The sequence below is a fragment of the Stegostoma tigrinum genome, chromosome 25, assembly GCF_030684315.1.
Source record: "Stegostoma tigrinum isolate sSteTig4 chromosome 25, sSteTig4.hap1, whole genome shotgun sequence".
Classification (NCBI taxonomy): Eukaryota; Metazoa; Chordata; class Chondrichthyes; order Orectolobiformes; family Stegostomatidae; genus Stegostoma; species Stegostoma tigrinum.
Genome location: NC_081378.1, coordinates 35500726 through 35523787, shown reverse-complemented (window position 1 = coordinate 35523787; position 23062 = coordinate 35500726). Strand labels below are relative to the sequence as shown.

The 23062-nt window shown below is 39.6% G+C and overlaps 2 protein-coding genes across 4 annotated transcripts in view; one reads left to right on the top strand and one right to left on the bottom strand.

Moving 5' to 3' along the window:
• The window catches only part of bltp3b (bridge-like lipid transfer protein family member 3B), a 120614-nt gene extending 119514 nt beyond the window's left edge, over window positions 1-1100 (bottom strand). For all 3 annotated transcript variants that reach the window (XM_059654636.1, XM_059654637.1, XM_059654638.1), the window contains exon 1: window positions 914-1100. In XM_059654636.1, the coding sequence (XP_059510619.1) occupies window positions 914-957 (44 nt within the window). In that variant the 5' untranslated portion in view covers window positions 958-1100. The remainder of the gene's footprint in view (window positions 1-913) is intronic.
• A 5924-nt stretch (window positions 1101-7024) lies between these two features.
• On the top strand, window positions 7025-17211 carry LOC125463047 (cytoskeleton-associated protein 4-like). The gene is made up of 2 exons (XM_048553690.2): window positions 7025-8116; window positions 15800-17211. The coding sequence occupies exons 1-2, from the start codon at window positions 7811-7813 to the stop codon at window positions 17036-17038; spliced, it is 1545 nt and encodes a 514-aa protein (XP_048409647.2). The 5' UTR covers window positions 7025-7810; the 3' UTR covers window positions 17039-17211.
• Window positions 17212-23062: the final 5851 nt, after the last annotated feature.

Sequence of the window (23062 nt, the reverse complement as noted above, 5' to 3'; positions counted from 1 at the left end):
ATTTCCTACTGGTATGTTAAAAAGCTTACATGACGTCAGAAGCCCTGACAGCAAATGAAAATATTTACAAATGATTCAGCAAGTTGTATTAAAGGAATAACTCCAACTGAATCTGTGACATCATCTAACCAGCCGACAGGTGTATCTGCAAAACATGGCAATCCAGTTTCAAGCCAGCACCACCTACAATGATGCGTGTCTCTGCACCAGTTGGGTGTTCAGTGCAAAATACCAGCCTTGCGTCGCTTCTGCCCCCACGCAATTCAACACAGAACTCAAGCAGTTATTTAATGTACGATCCCAAATCTCAGCTCTGGATTACTTATTTGTCTGTTTTCATTTAAATGGAAACCGTACGCAATGACAAAGCTCATTCTTTCCCTTCCACTCAGCCACACTGAATTCATCCTGAGCTGGAAAATCTGAAACAAGGGAACAGTCTCCACCCGTCTCGACGTGTCACGGACACTGTCTGGAACACTGGACTCCCATCTGTAAATTGGACCATGAACTTATCGATTCCGCCCGCAAGACTTAAATTACTAAAAACCCGCCAGTCTCTCTCACCAAATCCAATTTGGGAGGGAAAAGTTTTCTCTGCTGCCCTTGGCTCTCGGTTGTCATTTATTTCTTAAAAATAAAACACAGAAGAAAAAGCTTTCCCCTTCGCTCCAATGTAAATAATAAATATTTGACTGATCACCCTCTGTACTTCGCTCATTCTAAACTCGACTTTCCCCGTTTCTACCCACCCGACCACGCACGCAAATCCATTCTCTGGGAGGCTTTGTGAACAATCTGTGTAAACAACATAACGGACTAGTTTGTTCAATAATCCGGGAAACACCGCAGCCACCCGGGCCATGCCGGCCCGAGAATATCCTCCCAGTCGCTCGGAGCTGTCGGTACTTACCTGGACAAATGCTTCAGGATCTGCTTCTTGATGAGTCCCGCCATCGCTTATACCCTTTCTCCCAAGAAAGAATTAAAGAGCCTCTATCATGACAGATATTGCAGTGCAATGGTAACGAAGGCGGTCTCTCCCTCCGCCACCTTCACCGCCTCAATTGGAGCATCCATTACTGTTACCCGACAATGTGACCACCAGAACGAGGCTAGCGGGGCGGACAAAGACCAGAACGAGGCTGCTGGGGCAACCGGCAGCTCAGAGCGAGGTTTGCGGGGCGACCCTCAAGCACAATGCAAACTCAGCGTGGCAGAGTTCCCCACCCCCAGAACAGAACGAGGCTAGCGGGGCAGAGCGAAGCTAGCGAGGCGCGACATTGTTCGTTCGACATTGAGACGAGCCGGCAAAAGCGACGGTGCAGCCCAAGGCAAACTTCACAGGTTCTCAGCAAGTAGAATCAAATTGATCCCACTCTCTCGTCCTTCCCCCATAGCCCTGCAATGTTTTGTTATGTACTCCCATTATGAAAACCTCAATCGAATCTTCTTGCACCCCATTTTCATGGAGTGCATTCCGTTAGTCATCATAATGGTCTGCAAGTCAATTGCTCTTCTAGGCATTGATTAACTCTGTGAGTTAGTTTAACAGTAAAACATATTCCAAATAATGAAAAAAAATCACACTAATCCAGAGATAATGGGACCTGCAGATACTGGAGAATCCGAGATAACCAAGTGTGGAGCTGGATGAACACAGCAGGCCAAGCAGCATCTTAGGAGCTTTTGTACTCCTGAAATGCTGCTTGGCCAGCTGTGTTCATCCAGCTCCACACTTTGTTATCACAATAATCCAATTGATTTCTGAAGAAATTATGTTGGACATGAACAGTTAATTCGTTCTGCACAGATGTTGCTAGAACACCCGAGTTTCTGCAACACTTTTTATTTCAAATCTCCAATATCTGCACTCGATTCTTTATCTGAGTTCTTTGTGTAAGCAACTTGCAGACCCAAACAGATTAACGGTGAGGTAGAATCACGACATCGTATACACACCGCACATGGAGTCCTTAAAGCAAAGCTCTAGTAAAGTCAAAGTACACAAATAACATTCCCTTCCTTTTCAAAGTAAAGCTTAACTAGTCCAAAACCAAGTGAATCTCTATATGTATAGGTAATTTGCTAATAAGTCCAGATGTCATGATGTTTGCATCATCTGGAAGTGCCAGTGATTGCCACAGTTGTCAGTGATATTGCCTGTTATTCCGATTTGTTTGTGTTGTTATGGGTATATGTGTTGAGCAAATAGTGAACAGTGACCAGTTTTCCGAGGACACATAATTAAAATTTTCAAAAACACTTTGGGTGTTGTGGTGACGTGGGTGTTTTTTGTGAGATTGACAGTGTGAGATACATTTTTATGATTCTTTGTCTCATTGTGTCTATTGTCAGATTCTGGTTCGTTAATCACTTCATGTACATATCTCTGGCAGGATGGTCTTTAATATAGTTTGAAGGTACTCCTTATCCATGGTCTGTTTGGTTCAGTGCACAGCATATGCTCTAGAGTATTGCCTCTGCCAATGGCCCTTTCTGCTACATACCATGTAAAAATGACTGAAAACTGAGCATTTGCTTCGTGCACACAGATAGCCACACCTTCCACATGTATTGCTATGTTTGAATGTTCTGGTGATTATGTCAACTACCAGTTTGTATTGAGCACCTGTAAGCTTCATCGACTTACAAAGATCATCTTGTATTTACATTCACCCTGAATTAGCTCTCCGACCCTATAACTCTTTAGTTTCTCTAGCACGTCTTTCCTGAAAGCTTCACGGAGGTGGATGTCATCACCAGCTCAACATTTCTGTTTGCTAGATTAATCTAAATAAATCACATAATGAGCCTTTCTTTTGCATCTGCTCAAGAAATATTCTGTGTACTTCTGTCTGCATGACATGACTTCTAGATGAATACACATTTAGTCTGAATCAGAATTGTTCTCTCAATGTGGTCTGTATTTTTGGGGAACTTTCAGCTATGGCAATTAATGGATGTTGAACTCAATAAAAATTTGGAATTAAGAGTCTAAAGGTGACCATGGAATCATTGCTGATTGATGGGAAAACCCCATCTGCTTCACTGATGCCCTTTAGGGAACTGAAATCTGCTGTCTTAACCTGGTCCAGTCTACATGTGTGAATCCAGACCCACAACAATGTGACTGACTCTTAACTGCCCTCTCGGCAATTAGGAATAGGCAATAAATATTGGCCTAGCCAGAAACACCCATATCCTATGAATGAATAAAAAAAACTTGATGTCAAAAAATATTGTTCCTCATTTATCTTTCTTTCTTCCATTGATACTCCTTTTGGTCTTTTTTCATTTAATCACTCCCTGCCTTTCACCTTTGGCAGACATATCATTTTGCTCTTCATATCCTCCAAGTCAAAACATATGAAATAACCAACTTATCCCAAATCCAATGGAAGATCTCAGACCTGAAATATTAACTTTGCATCTCTCTTTACATTGAGGCCTGAGGGCCAAATTTGAGAGCTTTAAGGAACATTGCACTGCCAAATTCTGCTAACAAAGAAATTTTTGAAAAGCTGTAACGGTTGAAAATCTGAAAAAGGAATGGGTCACAGACCAAGGTAGTTTAAATAGAAGATAAACTTGTTACTTTTCAAATTGTAGAAAGTAAATAATCATTACCAATCGTGAAAATATTCACTTTTGTGTCCTATTCTAGTGTGGTTACTGAAAGGAAGCCACTTGTCAACCTTTAATGTTGCATTATTGATTTGCAAGTGTTTTGGGAATTTGAGTTCATGAACTATTCTGTGTAAATGTGAATTCCTCCTTATTTCTGTTATAATTCATGATACACAGCATAATTATATCAATGTTTATATCTTTATTGTTCATCTGCTTTCGAATATACTTACTAATATAGTTCCAATTTTTGTTACTAATATGTAGTGAAATATTATGTTGCCTGGATCCTATTTTTATTTCATCATTCCTTAATTGAATAACTTGGTTGGCATTTAGAGCCATTTAAGGGTCAACCACATTCGTGTTATAGTGTGATGGATAGGACATCTCAGGAAACATTTTTATTATTAAGAAAGTTTATACAAGGTCTTTTTGTGGAATACTGGATGTCACTTTAATCATTAAATATATTAACTCCTTCCTTGACTTACAGAGAGTACAAGTTATAGTTTAGCAAGGAAAAAGTAATTTCAAAGACACTGTGGCTAAGAAGCACTTCCTGAGACCTATCTGTTCAGGTATTGATCAATTTAGCCTGGTTTATTGTCACTTTGACTCCATTTTCGGTCAGCTAGAGACATCATGCAGGTTTGCAGAAATCTGAATTGAGAAAACATTGTGTTCACCATGTGAAGCACATTCATCAAAATTACAGAGAGAAAAGACACATTTTGGTTTAAGGTATGAGCCCTTTGTCAGAACAAAGCTGGTCATCATGTAATTTCTGGTGTGGTAAAGTATCCACACCTCAAGATTAGGGTTGTCTGTTCTGCTATTTTTGGTTGTATTTGAGAATGACATGGCCTGCTGTTTGATAACCTCCTCATTTCCCAGTGTTCGGTTTGTGTTTTAGGTTATTTGCCATTGGCCCTTGCCTCTGGCTGTTAAAAGTGAAATAAAACAAATAGAAAATTACTTAGAAGCACACACTGAGCTCTAAAATTTAGAATGGAGACATTTAGATAGAAGATGTTCAATTTATGTCAAGCAAAATGACATATTGCTCAATTTTGTATGATGCAAAAGTGGGTAGCTTGAAGTGTGGACTACATTGTCAGATGTTTACTGATAGAAGATCCCCATTACCAAGTATCAGAGCATACTTGCTCCACTCGCTATGCTCCGACACAGCCATTGCCAGGGCCAACTGACTGAGAACATGAGAGCATTGAATCAGATTTAAAGTCAGTAAGTTAAATGCTACAAATGAAAGGCTGTAAAGTGCCTAACAGAAAGATGAGGAGCTGTTCCTTGAACTTGAGTGAACATTGAGTCATTGAACATTCAAAGAATGTTAGAGGTGAAGAACATAGATATTTGAGGGTGATTACAATGGAAAATTGCAATTTTAAGTGTTAAGAATCTCACATGCTTGCAGTCTAAATTAAAGCGTTCAGCAAACCAATCACCCAGTCTGAATTTTATCTTCCCAATGTATGGGAGACAGCAATGAGAGCAGTAGACACTATTTACCAAATTGAAATACAAATAAATTATTGTTAAGCCATGAAGTAGTGTTTGGATCCTGGACTTTGAAATGAGTGGAGGTGAAAAGGCAAATTTTCATCACCTGCATTCAGATAGAAAGTGCCAGAGGTATGGAAGTAACTACAATGGGAGATGAACCAGGATGTTGAGGAGGGAATAATCGCTTCAGGGTGAACAGGGAAGGGAGAGGAAAACGTATTTGGAAGGTATGTTTGGAACAGATACAGCGGACAAACAGAAAATGAAAGTTATTACTAGATTGTTGGCATGGTCTGTAGTTGTTTAAAAGTAAACATTAAGCTTGATAATTATCCACTAAAAGGCATCTATTTAGAAAATTAATCCTGTTTTTTTTCTCCATAAATGCTGACTAAAGACAAACATTCAGGAGGAAATGGGGTAAAACAACCAGGACAGAAGTAACCGGAGAGCAGCAAGAGAGTTTGTCCTTGTGACCTCAGGCAAGTGTTCCACCTGTGGGAGCTGCTGAATGGGTTACTATTCAGCCCCTCTCAGCCAGAAGTGACCCACACCCAGGCCACAGTCCATCTCTCACACTGATGCCATCAGATTCTGTCACATCAGCAGAATGTTTTCCCAAATGTCTTGTTCTGATTTTATATTATTTCACTTTCTGCACTGTTTTCACATGGCAATTGCCCAGTGTTCTTCATAATTGCTTAATCTGATTTGCCTGTATTTCACTAAAATATTAATTCTGTGGATTATTTTGAATTAAATATTGTGGTGACTTAAACCTATTGCTGCTTACTACTGTGTGACAATGCTGCAGGGATATGGAAGAGACAATGATTGCATACCCATAAAGATTCCTTAGTAATCCCACTACTCAGAAGGTTTCTAAGTGGATCTGGACTCCATAGATGCAGGCAAGACTGGAAATTACACTTCACTTTTCGGTCCTTTATTTCTTGCTGCATTCAAGGTCTAAGGCATTGCTGGCTAGACAGCATTTATTGCGCATCTCTAATTGCCCAGAGAGCAGCTTAGAATCAACTACATTGCTGCAGGCCTGAAGTCATGTGTAGGCCAGACCAGGTAAGGATGGCAGTTTCTTCCTCTAAAAGCCATTAGTGAACCAGATGGGTTTTTCCTATAATCCACAATGGATTCACGGTCATCTTTTAATTCCAGATATTTATTCAATTCAAATTCCACCATCTGCCGTGGAGGGCCCCAGAACATTATCTGTGTCTCTGGATTAACAGTCCAGCGATAATACCACTAAGCCGCCGCCTCCCCTTATCGTTTGGGAGACCCTCAACTGAAAATAGAATCGAAAGGGAAGTTGGGTCATTTAGAAACCTGAAGGGAAGTGACGAGTTATCGCAAATAAATTCATGAAAGTCATCAGTGTCGCTCCAATCACTAATATCACAAATGTTCGGTTAAGACAGTATATCTCAAATCTGTGCCAAAACGAGTTAAAGCTTTTTTTTAATTAGTGAAGTTTGAATTAAGAATGACTGGTACCAACAGTACACGAGTCCTGAAAAGGATACCAAATATAAATATCCTCTCCCCTTCCCCCATTCTGGAATACTGCTCAGTGGAAAAAAGTTGAATAGAATACGGTTTAATTGTCGATAGCGGGGTTAGACCGTGAAGCAATGTCCTTCACTGACTGGCACTTCAAAGTGTTGACAGACTACTGCATCTCCCAGTTCGCCAGCTTCTCCGAGATGGTCCCACGGCGTGTCTGTTCTCCCAATGCCTGCGTGCCTTCTGGCTCAGCAGCCAGACTGCCACGTTGTGTGGGCAGGGCAATAGCAGCGAAAAAAAAGTGGTCGAAATATGAGCCCTGTATTAACAGGATCAGCTGCGTGGTCCCGAGAACCGCGAGGAAATTCCCTCCATTGTTTCTCATACTGAAGGATTATATGTCTGACTGTGTGTTTATGTTTAAGTGTGTGTATCTCTGCGTGTGTGTCTATGTGTGTGTTCATGAGTATGAGTGTGTGTGCGCAAGAGTGTGCATCTGTGTGTATGTGTGTGATCATGAGTGTGAGTGAGTTTGCGAGTGTGTTTTGTTCCTATCTCCCCGGACAGTGATTGTCACACGGTTCGTGAACATCAATAATGCCTCTCCCAGTGAAGGGGGAGGGGGAGGGTATATATTTGCATGAGCAGGGGTCCGTGTTTCAATGACCAAACCACATTGTGTCCAAACAATCGAGGCAAGCGTGGAGCTCCGAGTTAGAAAAATGAAATGGTGGGCAGGGAGAGAGACTGCAGCACAGGAGCTGCACGGAAGTTCTGGACTGGTTTCTGAGGCAGATGAGAGTGAAGTTGCGGGAAGATCGGAAAGTGATGTAACTGCACTGAGCTGCACATCCCAATGAGCGTGTTCCCCTCCCCGAGTACGTGGCAGTCGCGGTCCCAATCCTGAACAAATCACTGCAGCTCTCTGAGTATCACAGAACTGGAGAGAGAGAGAGAGAAATCAAACTCAAACAGCAATTTCGTGGAGCTGAAGAAAGCAGCAATTTGGCGAGAGGTGAACCTCTTGTTGAGTGCAGCCTGACAGCGAGTGCATTCCAGGGCAGCAGCGACTCTCAGACATTGAAAAAGCAGCTTATTCTCCTGGAAACCGGGCACTTTCTGCTTCATGACAGACATGACTTCTGTAAAGCAAAGGAATAAAAGCCACCCCGATCGGGGGTCTCACTCCAACCAGGACGACGTGGCGAAAAGAGGCTCGAAAGGAAGTAAAGGGGGGCCAGACTCCGGCTCGAACATCTGCAAGGTGCTCAGCGGCTTCTTCATGTTCGCTGTGGCTGCCGCCGCCGCCTCACTGAGCGCCTGGTACCTGCACAGCCTCTCCCAGCAGATCAGCCACCTTCACCGAAGGAGCGAAGAAACATCCCGAGAAAGTGGCGGCCTGGCGACCAAGTTGGAGACCGTTTTGCAACAGGTAAGAACTCTCACCCCCCCCCCCCCCCAGACACACACACACACACACACACACATACATTAATCAACAGCATTTCTTTTTGAAGCTGGAAACCTAAAACAAAACCAGAAATTGCCGGAGAAACTCAGCAGGTCTGGCAGCATTTGCTGAGAGAAAGCAGATTAATATTTAGGGTCCCGTGACCCTTCTTCAGTCCTGAACTTCTGCTGCAGTTGAATATTTCTGATGTGTGTTGATGTCCAGGTGAAGTCAGTTTCTCATTTGAACAATCATCTTCAGAATGATATTGCCAATTTTCACACGTGGCCATTTACATCCTTTACATTCCAGGATGCTATTCGTTTTGCGAATCCCACCTTATCTTTTGTGCTTTTACCTTTACATCCGTAGGAGCAGGAATAGGCCATTCAGCCCATCAAACTTACTTCATCACTCTAGAATCCCTACAATGCTGAAAGAGGCCCATCAAGACCACACCAACCCTCCGAACAGAATCCCACCCAGACCCAGTTCCCTACCCTATCCCTGCAACCTCATATTTACCGTAGCTAGACCACCTAGCCTGCACATCCTTGAACACTAGATCATAGCCCATCCACCTAACCCGCACATAATTGGACTGTGCGAAGAGACCACCACACCTGGAGGAAACCCACACAGTCACCCAAGGCTGGAATTAAACTTAGGTCTCTGGCGCTGTGAGGCGGCAGTGCTAAACACTGAGCCACCATGCCAACCTCTAGGTTATGACAAATCATTTTCCTCAATGCCATGTACACAAAGTAGCTCCCAGCCCTTGATGGCATTAATAAGTAGAAATCTATTGACACAAAAAGACAAAGTGCTGGTGAAACTTGCAACATCTGTAGAGTGAGAAATAGGGTTAACTTTTGAGCCCAGTCACCCTCAGTCAGAACTTCTGAGTTTCTCCTGCACTTTCTATTTTCCTGTCTGATTCCAGCATCCACAGTTCTTTTTTTCATTATAGCAATCTATCGAACCCCGCATTGAACATGCTCATTGATGGAGTTTCAACAGTCCTCTGGGGTGGAGAATTCTATATTCTTCTGAATGAAAAAGCTTCTCCTCATATCAGTCCTAAATGGCTTGCCTTTTATTTTGAGACTGTTTCCCCTGGTTTAAGACCCCAGAGCCAGGTGAAACATCAAAAGAAATTGCTTTGAAAACTCAGCAGGTCTGACAGCATCTGTGGAGAGAAAGCAGAGTTAACATTTCGGATCCAGTGACCCTTCAGTGGCACATCATGGAGATACATGCTATTCTGGGTGGAATCCACATGGTATGAGTCTGAGCCAGTCACTGAGGAATGTAATGTGGCTGTGGAAGTGTGTTTGGCAGATACCTTGTCAAACACCAGGAACGACAACAAAAGTAATGTAAACGAAAAAGAGAAGAGATTAGAATGGAAATCCTGTCAGAGAGAGGAACAAAACTTCTTCAAGATGGGCACACCTGGGAGAGATGAGAAAGTGAGTTAAACACTGAAAGAAAACTCAAAGAACTGTGGATGCTAGAAATCAGAAACAAAAACAGAAATTTCTGGGAGAACACAGCAGGTCTGGTAGCATCTGTGGAGAGAAAGCAGATTTAACATTGCAGGTCCAATGACCATTCTACACAACAGGCAGGTGAAACATCCTTTCTGCACCTGCATTGACAACCCCTTTAAAATATTATGAGACTCCTCAATCTCTCTCATAGGACAGTGCCACCAATGTAGGAATCCAACTGGTGAACATCCACTGCATTCTTTCTATGGCAACTATATCCTTCCTTAGACAAGGGGACTAGATCTGCATGAAAACTCACATATGCGCATTGCAACTGAAGAGAGATTTCTTTGCTCCTGTATTCAAATCCTCCTTCAATAAAGACTAACGTACCATTTGTCTTCTGAACTGCCTGGTCCATGAGACATCTCATGTCCTTCAGTCTATCATCGTCATCTACATCTTCAGTCTATCATTTTTCAAAATGTCTACATTCGCTGTTATCTCCCTAAGATGTATTATTACACATTGTCCCACATAAAACTGCTCATCTGTACCTTATTGAACATACCTATGCCTCCAGTAATTTCTGCATTCTCTGTTTGCTGTGTTCTTAGTCAGGAATCAGCAGCAAACTTCAGTATCATTCACTCCTCCCAGTCCATAAAAAAAAACAAAATAATGACTTCAAACAAAAACAAGCATCTATTGACCCTTTCTGATACATGGTGACATAGAACAGTACAGCACTGGAACAGGCCCTTTAGTCCACCATGTCTGTGCCAACCATGATGCCATTCTAAACTTATTCTAAACTGATCGGCATGGACGAATTGGACCCAAGGATTTGTTTCCATGCTTACAACTCTATGACTCAATGACTCTATTATCCGGATTAAAATTCAACTGTCATTTCTCCACCAACTCTCCAACTGATCAATATCCAGCTGTATCCTTTGACAACTTTCTTCATAATTTACAATTTGACCAATTTTCGTGTCATCTGCAAACTTACTAATCAGACCACTTACATTTTCATCCAAATAGAAGTGTTTATATGTTTAATTGATTGCATTTATATTACCGTCTAAAGCCATATACTTGCAATTTTTTAGAACTCTCTAACATGGTAAATATTCCAATGCTGACTTAACTTTGATTTTGCCCTCACCAACCTGCCACTCCATCGGTGACAATATTCGTAAGACTGATCACTGTATAGTTCTTGTTGAGACAAAATCTCATATTCACAGTGAGGACATTCCCCCATCATGTTGTGTAGCAGTGTGGTAAAAGGAATAGATCAGATCTCTCAGCTTGAAATTGGCCATCCATGAGGGCATCAGCAGCAGTGGAATTGCAGTCAACCACAATCTATGATGTCATGGCCCAGTATGTGCCCCACCTCAGCATGCCCATTAAGCCAAGCACCACCTGATTTAGTGAGCAATGTATAAGCAAATGCATGCCAAGAATGGCCTAAAATAAGCTAACAATTGGATGCCAACCTGAAAAATCTACAATATAGGGCTACATCCATGCTAAACAATAAAAGTTGTATTTTATACACAGACCTAAACAATCCTACAACTGATGCAGTCCTGATGCTATGAGCTCTGATAAAATCTGGTTGCACTGTTGAAGACTCGAACATCAGAACTAACTATGTCCTCCATCCACAAGCTATTACAGAACATCAACAAAACTGTCATCTACTCAACAAAGTGGGATTATTGTCCAAGTATTTGCTTTTCACCATAGACAGAATAAATTAAATCCACCCAGCTACCACCCCATTTGAACTACCACAAAAGTGATGAAGGTGTTGTCACTGAGACTACTTCAGCAATCTTCCAAACGCACCACTTCTAGCACATAGAATATAGGCATCAGGCATATGGGAACAACACTGCCCCTACAAATAGCCCTCATGTCACACACCATCCTGACTTGTAAAAGTATTGTCCTCATTTGATTGTCATTGGGTGAAAATCCTAGATATCTCTTCAGACCAACTATGTGAATGAACCTACAGCTACATGGATTTCAACAGTTTAAGGCAATGTCTCATTGCTCCACATTTTTCATTCATTCTAGGTATGTGGGCAACACTGGCTGGGCCAGCATGTATTGCCCATCCCTAGGTGCCCTTGAGAAGGTGGTGGCAAGATGAGTTCTTGAACCATACTATTCTGTTCGGCGCAGGTACACCTACAATGCTGTTCGAGACAGAGTTTCAAAATTTTGTCTCCCCAGTGACAATGAACAAAAGATGATATACTTCCAAGTCAGGATGGTGAGTGGCTTGGAGGAGGGCTTTCAGGTGGCAGTGTTTTCATCTATCTGCTACCTTTGTCTTCTAGATGATAGTGTTCATGGACTTAAAAGATGCTGTCTGCTTTATCTCAAGAATTTTGATGAATTCCAGCAGTGCATTTGGTAGCAGGTACACAGTGCAGCTCCACCATTACGCATTGGTCATGAAGGGAGAGGATATTTGAGAATGTGGTTCAAATTAAGCAGGCTGCTTTGTCCTAAATGGTGTCAAGCTTCTTGAGTATTGTTGGAGCTGCAATCATCTTGCCAAGTGGGGCGTATTCCATCACACTCCTGATTTGGGCCTTGCAGATGGTGGACAGGTTTTGGGGACTCAGGAGGCAAGCTGCTTGCTGTAGGATTCCTAGTCTCTGACTTGCTTTTGTAGCCACTATGTTTATATGGCTAATCCAGCTTAGCTTCTGGTCAATGGTAAACCCCAGAATGTTGATAGTGGGAACATTCAGTGGTGATAATGCTGTTGGATAGATTCTCTCTTGTTGGAAATGGTCATTTTCTGATGCTTATGCAGCATGAATCACCACATGTCAATCCAAACCTGGTTACTGTTCAGGTTGTGCCACATTTGGACATGGGTTTCTGAAGCAGCTGAAGGTGGTTGGGCCTGGGACACCACCTACTGCCTATAATTTTGCTCGGATTCCTTGATGCTATGCTACGTCAAATGCAGCCTTGATTTCAAAGGCAGTAATTCAAACTTCATATTTTGAATTCGCCCATTTTGTTCATGTTTCAACCAAGATGATAATGAAGTCAGGAGCTGAATGGTCCTGATGGAACCCAATGTGAGAACAGGTTATATTTAAGCAAGTATTGCTTGATAGCACTGTAGATGATGCTGGTCCTGCCATTGATATTTACAGCACTTAAAATCTAAAGAAATTGAGCAGTTATTTTACAAGATTCCTTTGCACATGCTGTGATTCCTTGAAAAATTCAATTAAATTGGTCAGGCATGTGTTTTTGAATATACCTGATTAATCCGTAACACTCCACGTTTTCATCAATGTCATGCTACATTAGGGACTCATTAGATTAAATTTGTAAAGCTGCAAACTTGATTCAAATGCTTTACTCGATAGTAATGTAAATTTGAGAATTGGACATGGAGATCAATGCTTCCAATTCAGTGTTTCAGTTTAATCACCAGAAAATCACTGATGCTTTGAATCAACTGCATTGTGCCTCACGCCTAGTTCACAATATGCTATGTTAATGGAAACTTGGTATTGAGGCAAATTCTCAAAATAAGAGAAGGGTATTTGATAGGCATTTTATAGTGCAGTGTAGTGCCCCTGCCTCTGAGTTAGAAGACCTACATTCACGTCGCATCTTCTCCAAAAGTGTGTCTGAACAGATTAATTCAAATATCCATTAAAAAGGGCATTTAGCTGGAACAGGATGAGCAATCTTTAACAATTAGGTTCTTCAAAAAAAAGGTGATTTTTTTTCAAGATTTAACCTATAAATTTTTGAACATTCCTTTCTTTAGAATATTACTGTTAACTATGTAGTGATAGCAGCACAGCCCTTTAACTGTAAGGACGATATTGTTTTAAATAAGTTTGATCCCTGACAGGCTTAACAATGAATTCATGTCCATAGAAGACTTTTGAGTGAAATATTTCCATGATAGGAGAACTCATTTACATTTTTGACAAGGAAAGCACAATATCATCACACAGCTCTGAAATAGCTAACACTGTCAAATTATGGAAAAGAGAAGACATGATCAAAGCGATGTATATCAATGCCACCATCCAAATGCTGCTTCAGGCAAAACATTAATGTAATCAATAGTAGTGTTGGATAATTGAGGGGGCTTATGACACAGTCCCTGCCTCGGAACCAGGAAGGCCTTGGTTTAAGTCTCACCTGCTCCAGAGGAGTGTAACAGCATCAAAAACAGAACAAAAACAGATGGGCACTGAACACTTCTTGAATGATAGTAAAATAAAGTTACCTGATTTTAGCAAAGTAGCTCGAAACTAGGCCTTGCAGTCTTGCACAATGCTGCTACTACTACTTGCAGAATGAAAAGTGTGCAAGATCTTCTCCATGAGATTCTAAACACCTGCAGTTGTTTTTTTTTACATGAAGGGCAACTAAATAAATCTTAGCATTGTTGTCTTACTTCCTGTTATACCTGCAATACTTTGCAACACGAGAATAGATATTTTGTGCCAACACACCAATGGCATGATATGGCACAAACTCTAAAGTGGAGCTCAGCACTGAGTAATTGTTAATTTATAACAATAAAGATTGTGATCCTTTCATTATTTGCATGTGGCTATATCTGTTTCTGTTATCCAAAGAACACAATTAAATATTGTTACCAGCAGAGATGTTCAAATTGTTTACTTGGCATGATGTTTGCCAGGAATCACTTGAAACATGTTAGTTTTACTCAGTTTGAGAGATTTGGCCAATAAGGCAGCAAAGTAAAAAAAAACAAAAACTGTTACAGTTTTAACACAAGTTCAACTTCCTCCCCTCTTGGCATGATTTTAATACAGGTACATACTATCAATTGTTAATAGTTCAAAGATTTGGGTTACAAAATGCTTGGCAAGGTCTTGTAGCTGGTACAATAGATTTGAAGGCAGAAATTCAACACCTTGGAGGCAACTTTCAACTTCTCTGTTGTTTGGCAAACTGAATTACCTCTGAATGAGGGAGCAGCTTAGAGGATGGTCCTGCTTAGTGATAAAAGAACCACCTATTGGAACAGCTTCACAACAGATTTACAAAGAGGCAGAGACAGAGAACTTGAGTGGCGCTGTTGAAAACGGCCTCTGGCTGTGCTAGCTTAATCATGCATGTTAGTACTGCTCCATTTGTCAATTTGTTTACCTTGGGCTTGTGGTGCCAAATAGACTTTGCTAGGTAAGTATGTCAGTGCCTGCACTGAGGGGTCTGGGCTACTGCCAGGTAGGAATAAATTCCTGCTGAACTTTAACCTGCTAGGTTGCCTTAACATTGTCCCATTTCTTCCTTCTCTGAAAGGCTACAATATGTGACAAATATCCTGCCCATGAATTCTTTGCCTCCCCCAGCCCATGTTTGTCCAATACATATGTTTGAATTTGAGATGATCCTTAAAGATGCCTAATTTGATAAACATATAAGGGATAGAGAGTAGCGCATTCAACCCATTGAGAACATTCCTCCAAAATCATGCCTGATTGGTTGTGGTCTCAATTCCAGTTTCCTGTCTGATGTCATTAACCCGAAATCCCTTGTCAATCACAAACTTCTCTAACTCAGTCTTTGTAAAAAAAAAATTGTAAAGAACTACAGCATTACCTTGGAGGCGACAAGTTACAGACGACAACTAATACCATGGAAATTAAGCCAGATCTATTTTGTTAATTATTGTAATGTTAATTTGGAAAACTAAGTGGCATGAAGGGTCTAGGCCCGAAACGTCAGCTTTTGTGGGATGAAGGGTCTAGGCCCGAAACGTCAGCTTTTGTGCTCCTGAGATGCTGCTGGGCCTGCTGTGTTCATCCAGCCTCACATTTTATTATCTTGGATTCTCCAGCATCTGCAGTTCCCATTATCACTGGCTAATATTTCACTTCTGTCTCTTTGTGGGTTAGGTCTGCATTGAGATTCATCGCGGTGAGAGTTAAACCATTCAGAATGCACTGAATGGTTACATGAATTAGTATTTGATATTCAAGAGCATAGTTCATAATTGCAACGTGTGTCAATTACACAAGAAGTTAAGCATTCAGATGTAATTACAGCATAGAATGACATAAGTAATTATGCTCCACCTACTTCATGCAATTTTTTGCAGTCACACATTGACATTACTGTTTTGCAGGTGGAATCTACAAAAATCTTGATGAACAGACTGGACTCAGTTGTGCGCCATACCCAACAGGAGTTGCAAGAAACTAACAAAGCAGTCAACAAGGGTGAAAGCAAGACAAATCAGATTACTGAAACTCTGCAAAAGCTGCAGAATGAAATCCTTCGAGACCTTTCTGATGGGATCCAAGATGTAAAAGATGCAAGAGAGAGAGATGTTACATCTCTTGAAAAAACTGTAGAGGAAAAATTAACAGAATTAACAAAATCAATCCACGATAACATTGTTGCTTTTACAGAAGTACAGGAGAAGAACCAGAATGACATTGATGAAATGAAGTCAAAGATCGGTTTATTGGAAACAACAGTTGAGACAAAAGGTCAAGAAATTATGGTGTTAGTTGATAAACATGATCAGTTGAAAAGTGCCTTACATTCACAGCTTACAGCACAGGAAGCATTAAAGCAATCAGTCTCTAATGCTGAAATATCCCTTAATGCTGTGTCTGAAGATGTTAACAATTGTCGTCAAGATTTACAGGAAACTAAGAACAGCTTAAATGACCAAGAAAAGGTATTGCTGTCAAAAGCAATTGATGCTTCAGCACGTGTTGAAAAACAAAATGGGATATTTGAATCCCGATTATCCATGGCAGAAGAAAACATTATTGCTTTGAATACAGCTGCAACACACTTATCTGAAAAGTTAGAATTCTACAATCTAGATTCTGTGCTGGATACAATGAGAGGTGTGTCTGAGTCTCAGGCATCACTGAGCAATGACATTCAAACATTAAAAGCAAACCTGAAAGACCTGCAAAACCCAGCCACAGAGGAAGTACTCAATACTGTACAGAATGAAATGCAAGCTCTAGAAGCACGGCAGAAGGAACACATTATGGAAGTACAATCAGACAACAAAGAGAACCTCAAACATTTGGCAGAGAGTGTCACTGAAATAGGTGAAAAAAGTCAACATATTGCAGCTGCATTAAAATCCATGGAAGAGACTATAAGGTCTGAGATTGATGAAAAATTGTCAACGATGGAAAACTCTATGGATGAACTGAAGTCTTCAATCAGTGAGGCTAAAACTGATCTGGAAGTATTAGGGTCAACTGTGGACAGCCTACTCTCCAAATCTGAGGACACTGAGACAGCAGAGGATGAACTGGCATCCCTAAAGCTGTCACTAAATGAGTTGCAATCTGATGTTGATAAATTATCAGTGTCTTTAAATAGAATGCAATAAGGTATTAAGTACACGTAATTGGGTGAATTTTCAAAACAATTTACATATTCTTTTGAATCACTTGGAAATATAGAGCATAATTGAGATTGTTTTAATGAGTTTTTATAACAGAATACGACATTGTAATGTATGGTCGAACTTTGCAGTTAAAGAAATAAAAGTTCTAAAAATAACTATTTTTGTTCTACATAAGCTCAGTTCTATGAAAATAATGTGTAACATCAACCTTTTGAAATGAGATAGAAATGCTTCCAAGTAAAAGCCAACAAATTGCTTTTCATTCCCTTTTCAATGCAACGTCAATGTCTACAGATAGAGAACTCATGCATTTATTATGAGAATGGGCCAATGGCCACCATCACTGTCAAAATGGCATTCAGTGAAAATTGAACTCATGGCCCCCCCATTTTGCCAGCATGAAATCAGAGTTAGCCAATTGAATGTTCCATCATGAACTGCAATGCCTAAATTAATCCAAATGGTATCACAGAATAGAACACAACGTTGGCTGGCAGTGAAGGAATGTTGCACAGTTACCAATGCTGTTTTTCAGACGGGCTGTTCAACCAACGCACTCACTTTTAATAAAAACCGAAAGAAGTGCAGATGCGGTAAATCCGGAACAAAAGCAGAAGTTGCTGGAAAAGCTCGGCAGGTCTGGCAGCATCTGTGAAGGAATAAAATAGTTAATGTTTTGGGTCCAGTGACCCTACCACAGAACCATTGAGTTATTTTCGCTGTCTGCCTTCTTGGATGTAAAATATTTACTGTCAGAAGACTTCAGAAGAACACAGGAGAGCTCTAGCCAGTTTGCTGGCCATTGTCTGTCAACCAAAAAAACTAAAAAGCAACTAGATGGTCAGGATCACCTTGCTGCTTTGGGGACTCTGCAGTGCAAAAATTGTTTGATAGCTTCCTGCATTATAAAGATGATGTTGTTACAACTGCAACAGGATGACACTATGGAAGACGTTATTATAAGCCCACATTCTTTTTTAATCAGAAAGGGAAATTACCTGAAATTAGTCTAAGTTCGTTAAATAAATACGTTTGGGTCTTAGGTTGATTGTAAGTCATTGAATATGAAAGTTTTGCCGAAATAGACATATGCTAAGCACGTTGTCATCTATTGGATCAGGTGTTGGACAAACTGAATAGCAATTGATCGAACAACCATTGGAGATTACAAAAGAAATAGATTTTAAGCTTTTGTTTTCATCAGTTCAGGAAAATAAGCTCACCTGTTTAAAGTCTTCACTGGGATTGCCAGGCCACCAGCCTCTCCCCATGCCCTTAACTCTACCCCAAGACTTCAGCATTTGGCCAACTTGAGACCAAATGAAATTTGGTGTAGCCTGGCCCAGAATTTCACTGACCTTGTGTCCCTTTGAAATGCAAGTTAAATTTTTCCACATTGTGTTAATAACAAGGGAACAGAATGTATTCAATTGAATTTAGTTTATCTGCTATTTAAACCAAGCTATAGTTCTCATCAAATGATAATCTAATCTACCACTGGAAAAGATAGCAACATTCTCTGTTGGATATTATTGATGAAGTGTAAGATGTTTAACCAAAATCATAAAGGGAAGGACTGTTACTGTGGAAGATACATTGAAGGTACAATAGGTATACTGATAGTTTAATCTCCAATTCATCAACCAGCTGTCATAAGCAAGCAGACTGTGTACGGCACAAAACTCAGACCACGGTTTTCATGTGTAGCTTCCTTCCAATCATTCTTTCAGGATAGTCCCTACATAATCCTGCCACCTTATGGGGGCATTTACCTTCAGCCATCTTATAGATGTCCTGCCCAACACAATTTGAAACTTCACACAGGTATCTCCTCTGTAGTTTAATTCTAACCAGTTTCTTATTACAGCTGGGACAAAAATATCTAACTATTAGGTAATTGGTTTATGAGTTATTTAATGTTGAGCAAGTTGATATGGTAGTGTGCACTGTCTGAAGGCAGATCATTGGCTTCATCCTGAGCTGTTTTCTTGATGGCTCCTTTATCAGTGGTTATGTATCCTTGCCTCCCACAGTCAAGTGAGGATGGAGATTACAAGTATACCTCATCTGAATGGGGAATCAAAACTATACTATTGTTATTAGTCGAAAAAACCAGTTCACCATCTTCCCAATTGAGCCAAAAGTGGCACCCTAGAAATACAAGTTTTGTTGTTTAAGTGGATAGATAAGAAGGAAGTTATGCAGGTTGTTAAACTCAAAATGTTTATTTATGATTACTTTATTATCAGATGAAGATCCTGAATTCAATCAGAGAGTTAAACAGGAAATAAAGTTTGAGTCTGCTACAATGTCCCACTGGCAAATAATGTAATCACATTCTCTGGGGTGAATGAGAACATTCAAAATTGTCAAATATTTTCATTTAAATATTTTGGAAAAGAAGAAGAATATTCCGCTCAGCAGTAATTGATGGATTTTGACAAATGCGATGCTGGAAAAACACAAGAGGTAACGACTGGAATGAAGGTCAGTAAGAAAATCAAGTCGGCCTGTCAATAACTACAGCAATGATTTATACTAAATATGGAATGCATTGCCAATCAAGACATCAAGAAAGTGCTGGAATATTATCTGAAAAGAAAGAACATGCAGGGATAAGGCAGTGAAGTGGCACAAGCTGAATTACTCCTTTGGAGAGGCAGCACAGACGTAACTAGCCAAATGAACTCCTTCTGTGTCACAACCATTCTAAGGTCCCATATTTTATTTGGTTTCTTCACTCTTGTATAGTAGTTTTCTTATATATAAAAAAGGGTGCTTCCATCTAATGGTCATGAGGATCAGATGTTTTTGAGATTGTGGTAGCAAAAGAAGTCTGATATTTTTTCTTCGTCTTTATCTGGGTTTCATTTTCTTTGGCTATTGCTCTTTCCATTGATGACACAATACACCAATTCCCTAAAATAATACTGCTGGAACAGCTTCTATTCTTTCCAGCAGGAAGCACCGTCCTCAGCACAACTATTCCAAATACCTTCTTATTATCTGTTTACAGGTGTGGAGATGAACAGTAGTACGATTATAGGGAGGAAGATGGGTTCAGTCAAAGGAAAGAATTTCTGTACTTCTCGAGTTTTCCTTGAACTAAGAACTACAGATACACTGACTGCACTTTCCTCGACATGTTTGAAAAAAATTTGTGAAAGATTTTCTCTTTGTCCCTGGTGACAATTTACAATTTAAAGTTTAAGGAACACTTTGAATGTAGAACATATTTCTTTATATTGTTGTTTTGTAGCAGACTCCTTTTCAGTAAAATCTTTCAAAGAGGGGTCACTTCACACTGTTCAGCAGAATTAAAGTGAATTCCAACAAGTTAATCTTTCTAGAATAGGCATTACTATAGCCAAGTCTTGAGAGATGAATAAATTCTTCTTGTTATTCCTGAGGTTAGTAATTCAGAGTTTTGAATGTCTAAAGAGTTTTTTTTTCCCCATAATTCAAAATGCCACTTGAACATATATTAAAGCTACAATGAACAAGCTAGACTAATCTCTTCGAGTTAATCAAGGTCAAGGAATTAGTTTATTGCATACTCACTTGAGTAAAGAAAAAAGCTTGTTAAAAAGGAAAAAACGCATCCCAAACTCAATGATATGCACACAAGAAAAAAAAATCATTCTTTAGCAAAGGAGTTAAATTTTCAAATATTAATCTTGAAATTCTGAAAGTGGTAGGTGACATAATGTGTATGGTTTAAATGCAGTAATATTATTATTTTAGAGTTTGGATTCTAAATGAGTGTTATATAGGTATCAGACTTTGACAATTTGAAAGTTGTGCTGATTACCACACTATTTTAGAAATGCTAAACTATGAGAAGCCATTCATGTTGGTGGCATAGCAATTTACTTCAAGATGATTACAGAAGAATCAAATGCCCAATTGTTATTTTTTTGAAAAACTGATCACATAGCAACAGAAATATTCAAGAGAGGAGGAGAAATTGTGATATTGTGCTTGGTCTACATCATCTAGAAATGTGCATTATCAATAATGTGTAAGGAACTTATTTATACAGACTACAATTTTTTTGGTTATTTTTGGAGAAATTTCATGACACAAACTTACAGTTGTTTCAGTGGAGCCTACTCCTCTTCCTGTATAAGCTAAAAGTCAATCATGTGCCTGGAAAAAATATGCTACAACAGATGATTTATTGAAAGCATGCGTGATGGAAACAGAGTACTATGATGCTAATGGACTTGTGTAAAATATGATTGTTATGAAATTCATTGATGTAAATATATTGCAATTGTTAATGTGATAAAGAAATGTGTTAATAAAAAATTTTTGATGGATAATAAAAATAACTCATTTTCATTCTTCTTTGGAGAGATGTGATGCAAAATATGAGATTTACATATATTAATCTTTGTAGAGTTTGGATTTCAAACTTGTGGGACATAGATAGAGGTTCAGTTTTTTTGGTGGGAAGGACTTTAATAATTAATGACATCAACATTTTCAGAATCATCGTTTTAAACTGTTATGTGTCAAAGGTCTCCTAGATGATTGATGGAAGTTTGTTTGTATTGTAAGGTTTCTGGACAAGAGGAAAGAGAAAAAATAAGCAATCGACTTTGCAGAAGATAGAATGAACAAGCTGTTTTGAAACATATTTTAGTTAAAAGCTTCTGAATTCAGTTTGAAGGGGGTCTGACTGAAGGCAGATGGAAGAATAGTTTTTAGAAAAATAAGTTTGTTCAGAGCAGTTAAAGGAACAAGTCATCTCAGTGTAAGGGTTTGAGTTTGTGAACTAAAGCAGAAGTTGCTGGAAAAGCTCAGCAGGTCTGGCAGCATCTGTGAAGAAAAAATCAGAGTTAACATTTTGTCAACTTGCTTAGAGTTTGTGAAAACTGCCAGACCAGGGGTAGTTGCTTAAAATTGTAAATACCATATCTTTTTTACTTTTCTGTATTTTTGATTGTGGAGTGAAACGGTTGTTTTAAAACAAGGAATTATGAAAGGAATTGCTGTAGTTTTAAAAAGCTGAAAATCATTGTAAGCCATGTTCACATTGTTGCTATGTTTAATCAGGTTGCATGGACGAGCACCAGGGATGTATATAAAGTGAAATTCATCCAGCAACTAGTTGCTGATTGGTTGTGGAGTTGTTACCTGTTGTAGATGCCAAAGGCCTGACAACAACCATTTGATTGACTCCTGGAGAAGGTAACAGCTTGTGAGCGTGAACAATCCTAATAGGAGCCTTTGGACTGCTAAAAGGGCAGATGGTCTGTGAGTATGTGTTTCACTCTGCAGTAAAATACATAATGCCTGAAAGAAAGTCAGTTTAATTTCTCCCACCAGTTTTTGCAAGCTTTTGCTTTTAACAGCTAAGCCAAAGACTATGTAATTTGTGATACAGTTGCTTTGCACCCACTGTGTAGGAGTGAAAGAATCTGAAGGAAAAGATCAGCGAACATGACATGAGAAATCAATGAACACTCCACTGAATCCTGAACATTGGTGCTGTTTCGCTGTTTTAAACAGTACTTTTCTCCCCTCTACCCACAATATCATTTTTGTTGGTTTGGGTATGTTAAGGGTTTTTAACAGTTAGAGTTTTAACTCATAGAGTTATGTGGCACCAGTTCATTGTTGTTTACCTGTGGTTACAATCTATTTATTTGTAATGAATACTAGTTCTTCTTAACTATAGAAATCTGGCTAATATTTTCTGTTAATTGGGTCCACACAACAAGTAAATAAAGGACTTTCTGTACCTTAATAAAATTTTTAACTTCAGTGATGTATCCGGGAATCGTTGGGCTTGAATTCCAGCACACTTCTCCAGCGAGGCATGACGAGATCTGCACTGGTTATTCAAAGCAGGAAACGTCTGAAGACTTCAGTTGTGCACATCAAAGGAAAAAGCTTTGCAGCTGACAGGACTAAAACAGTAAAGAAGCTGTTCGATTAACCTACAGATTTGATAGGGAAGGGAGATTTCTTTAGAATTTTGATTAATTGTAAAGTAAG

Coding starts and splice junctions, on each gene's coding strand:
- LOC125463047 (XM_048553690.2), top strand. CDS start 7,811: ATGACAGACATGACTTCTGTAAAGCAAAGGAATAAAAGCCACCCCGAT. Junction 8,117..15,799: donor TGGAGACCGTTTTGCAACAG/GTAAGAACTCTC, acceptor ACTGTTTTGCAG/GTGGAATCTACAAAAATCTT.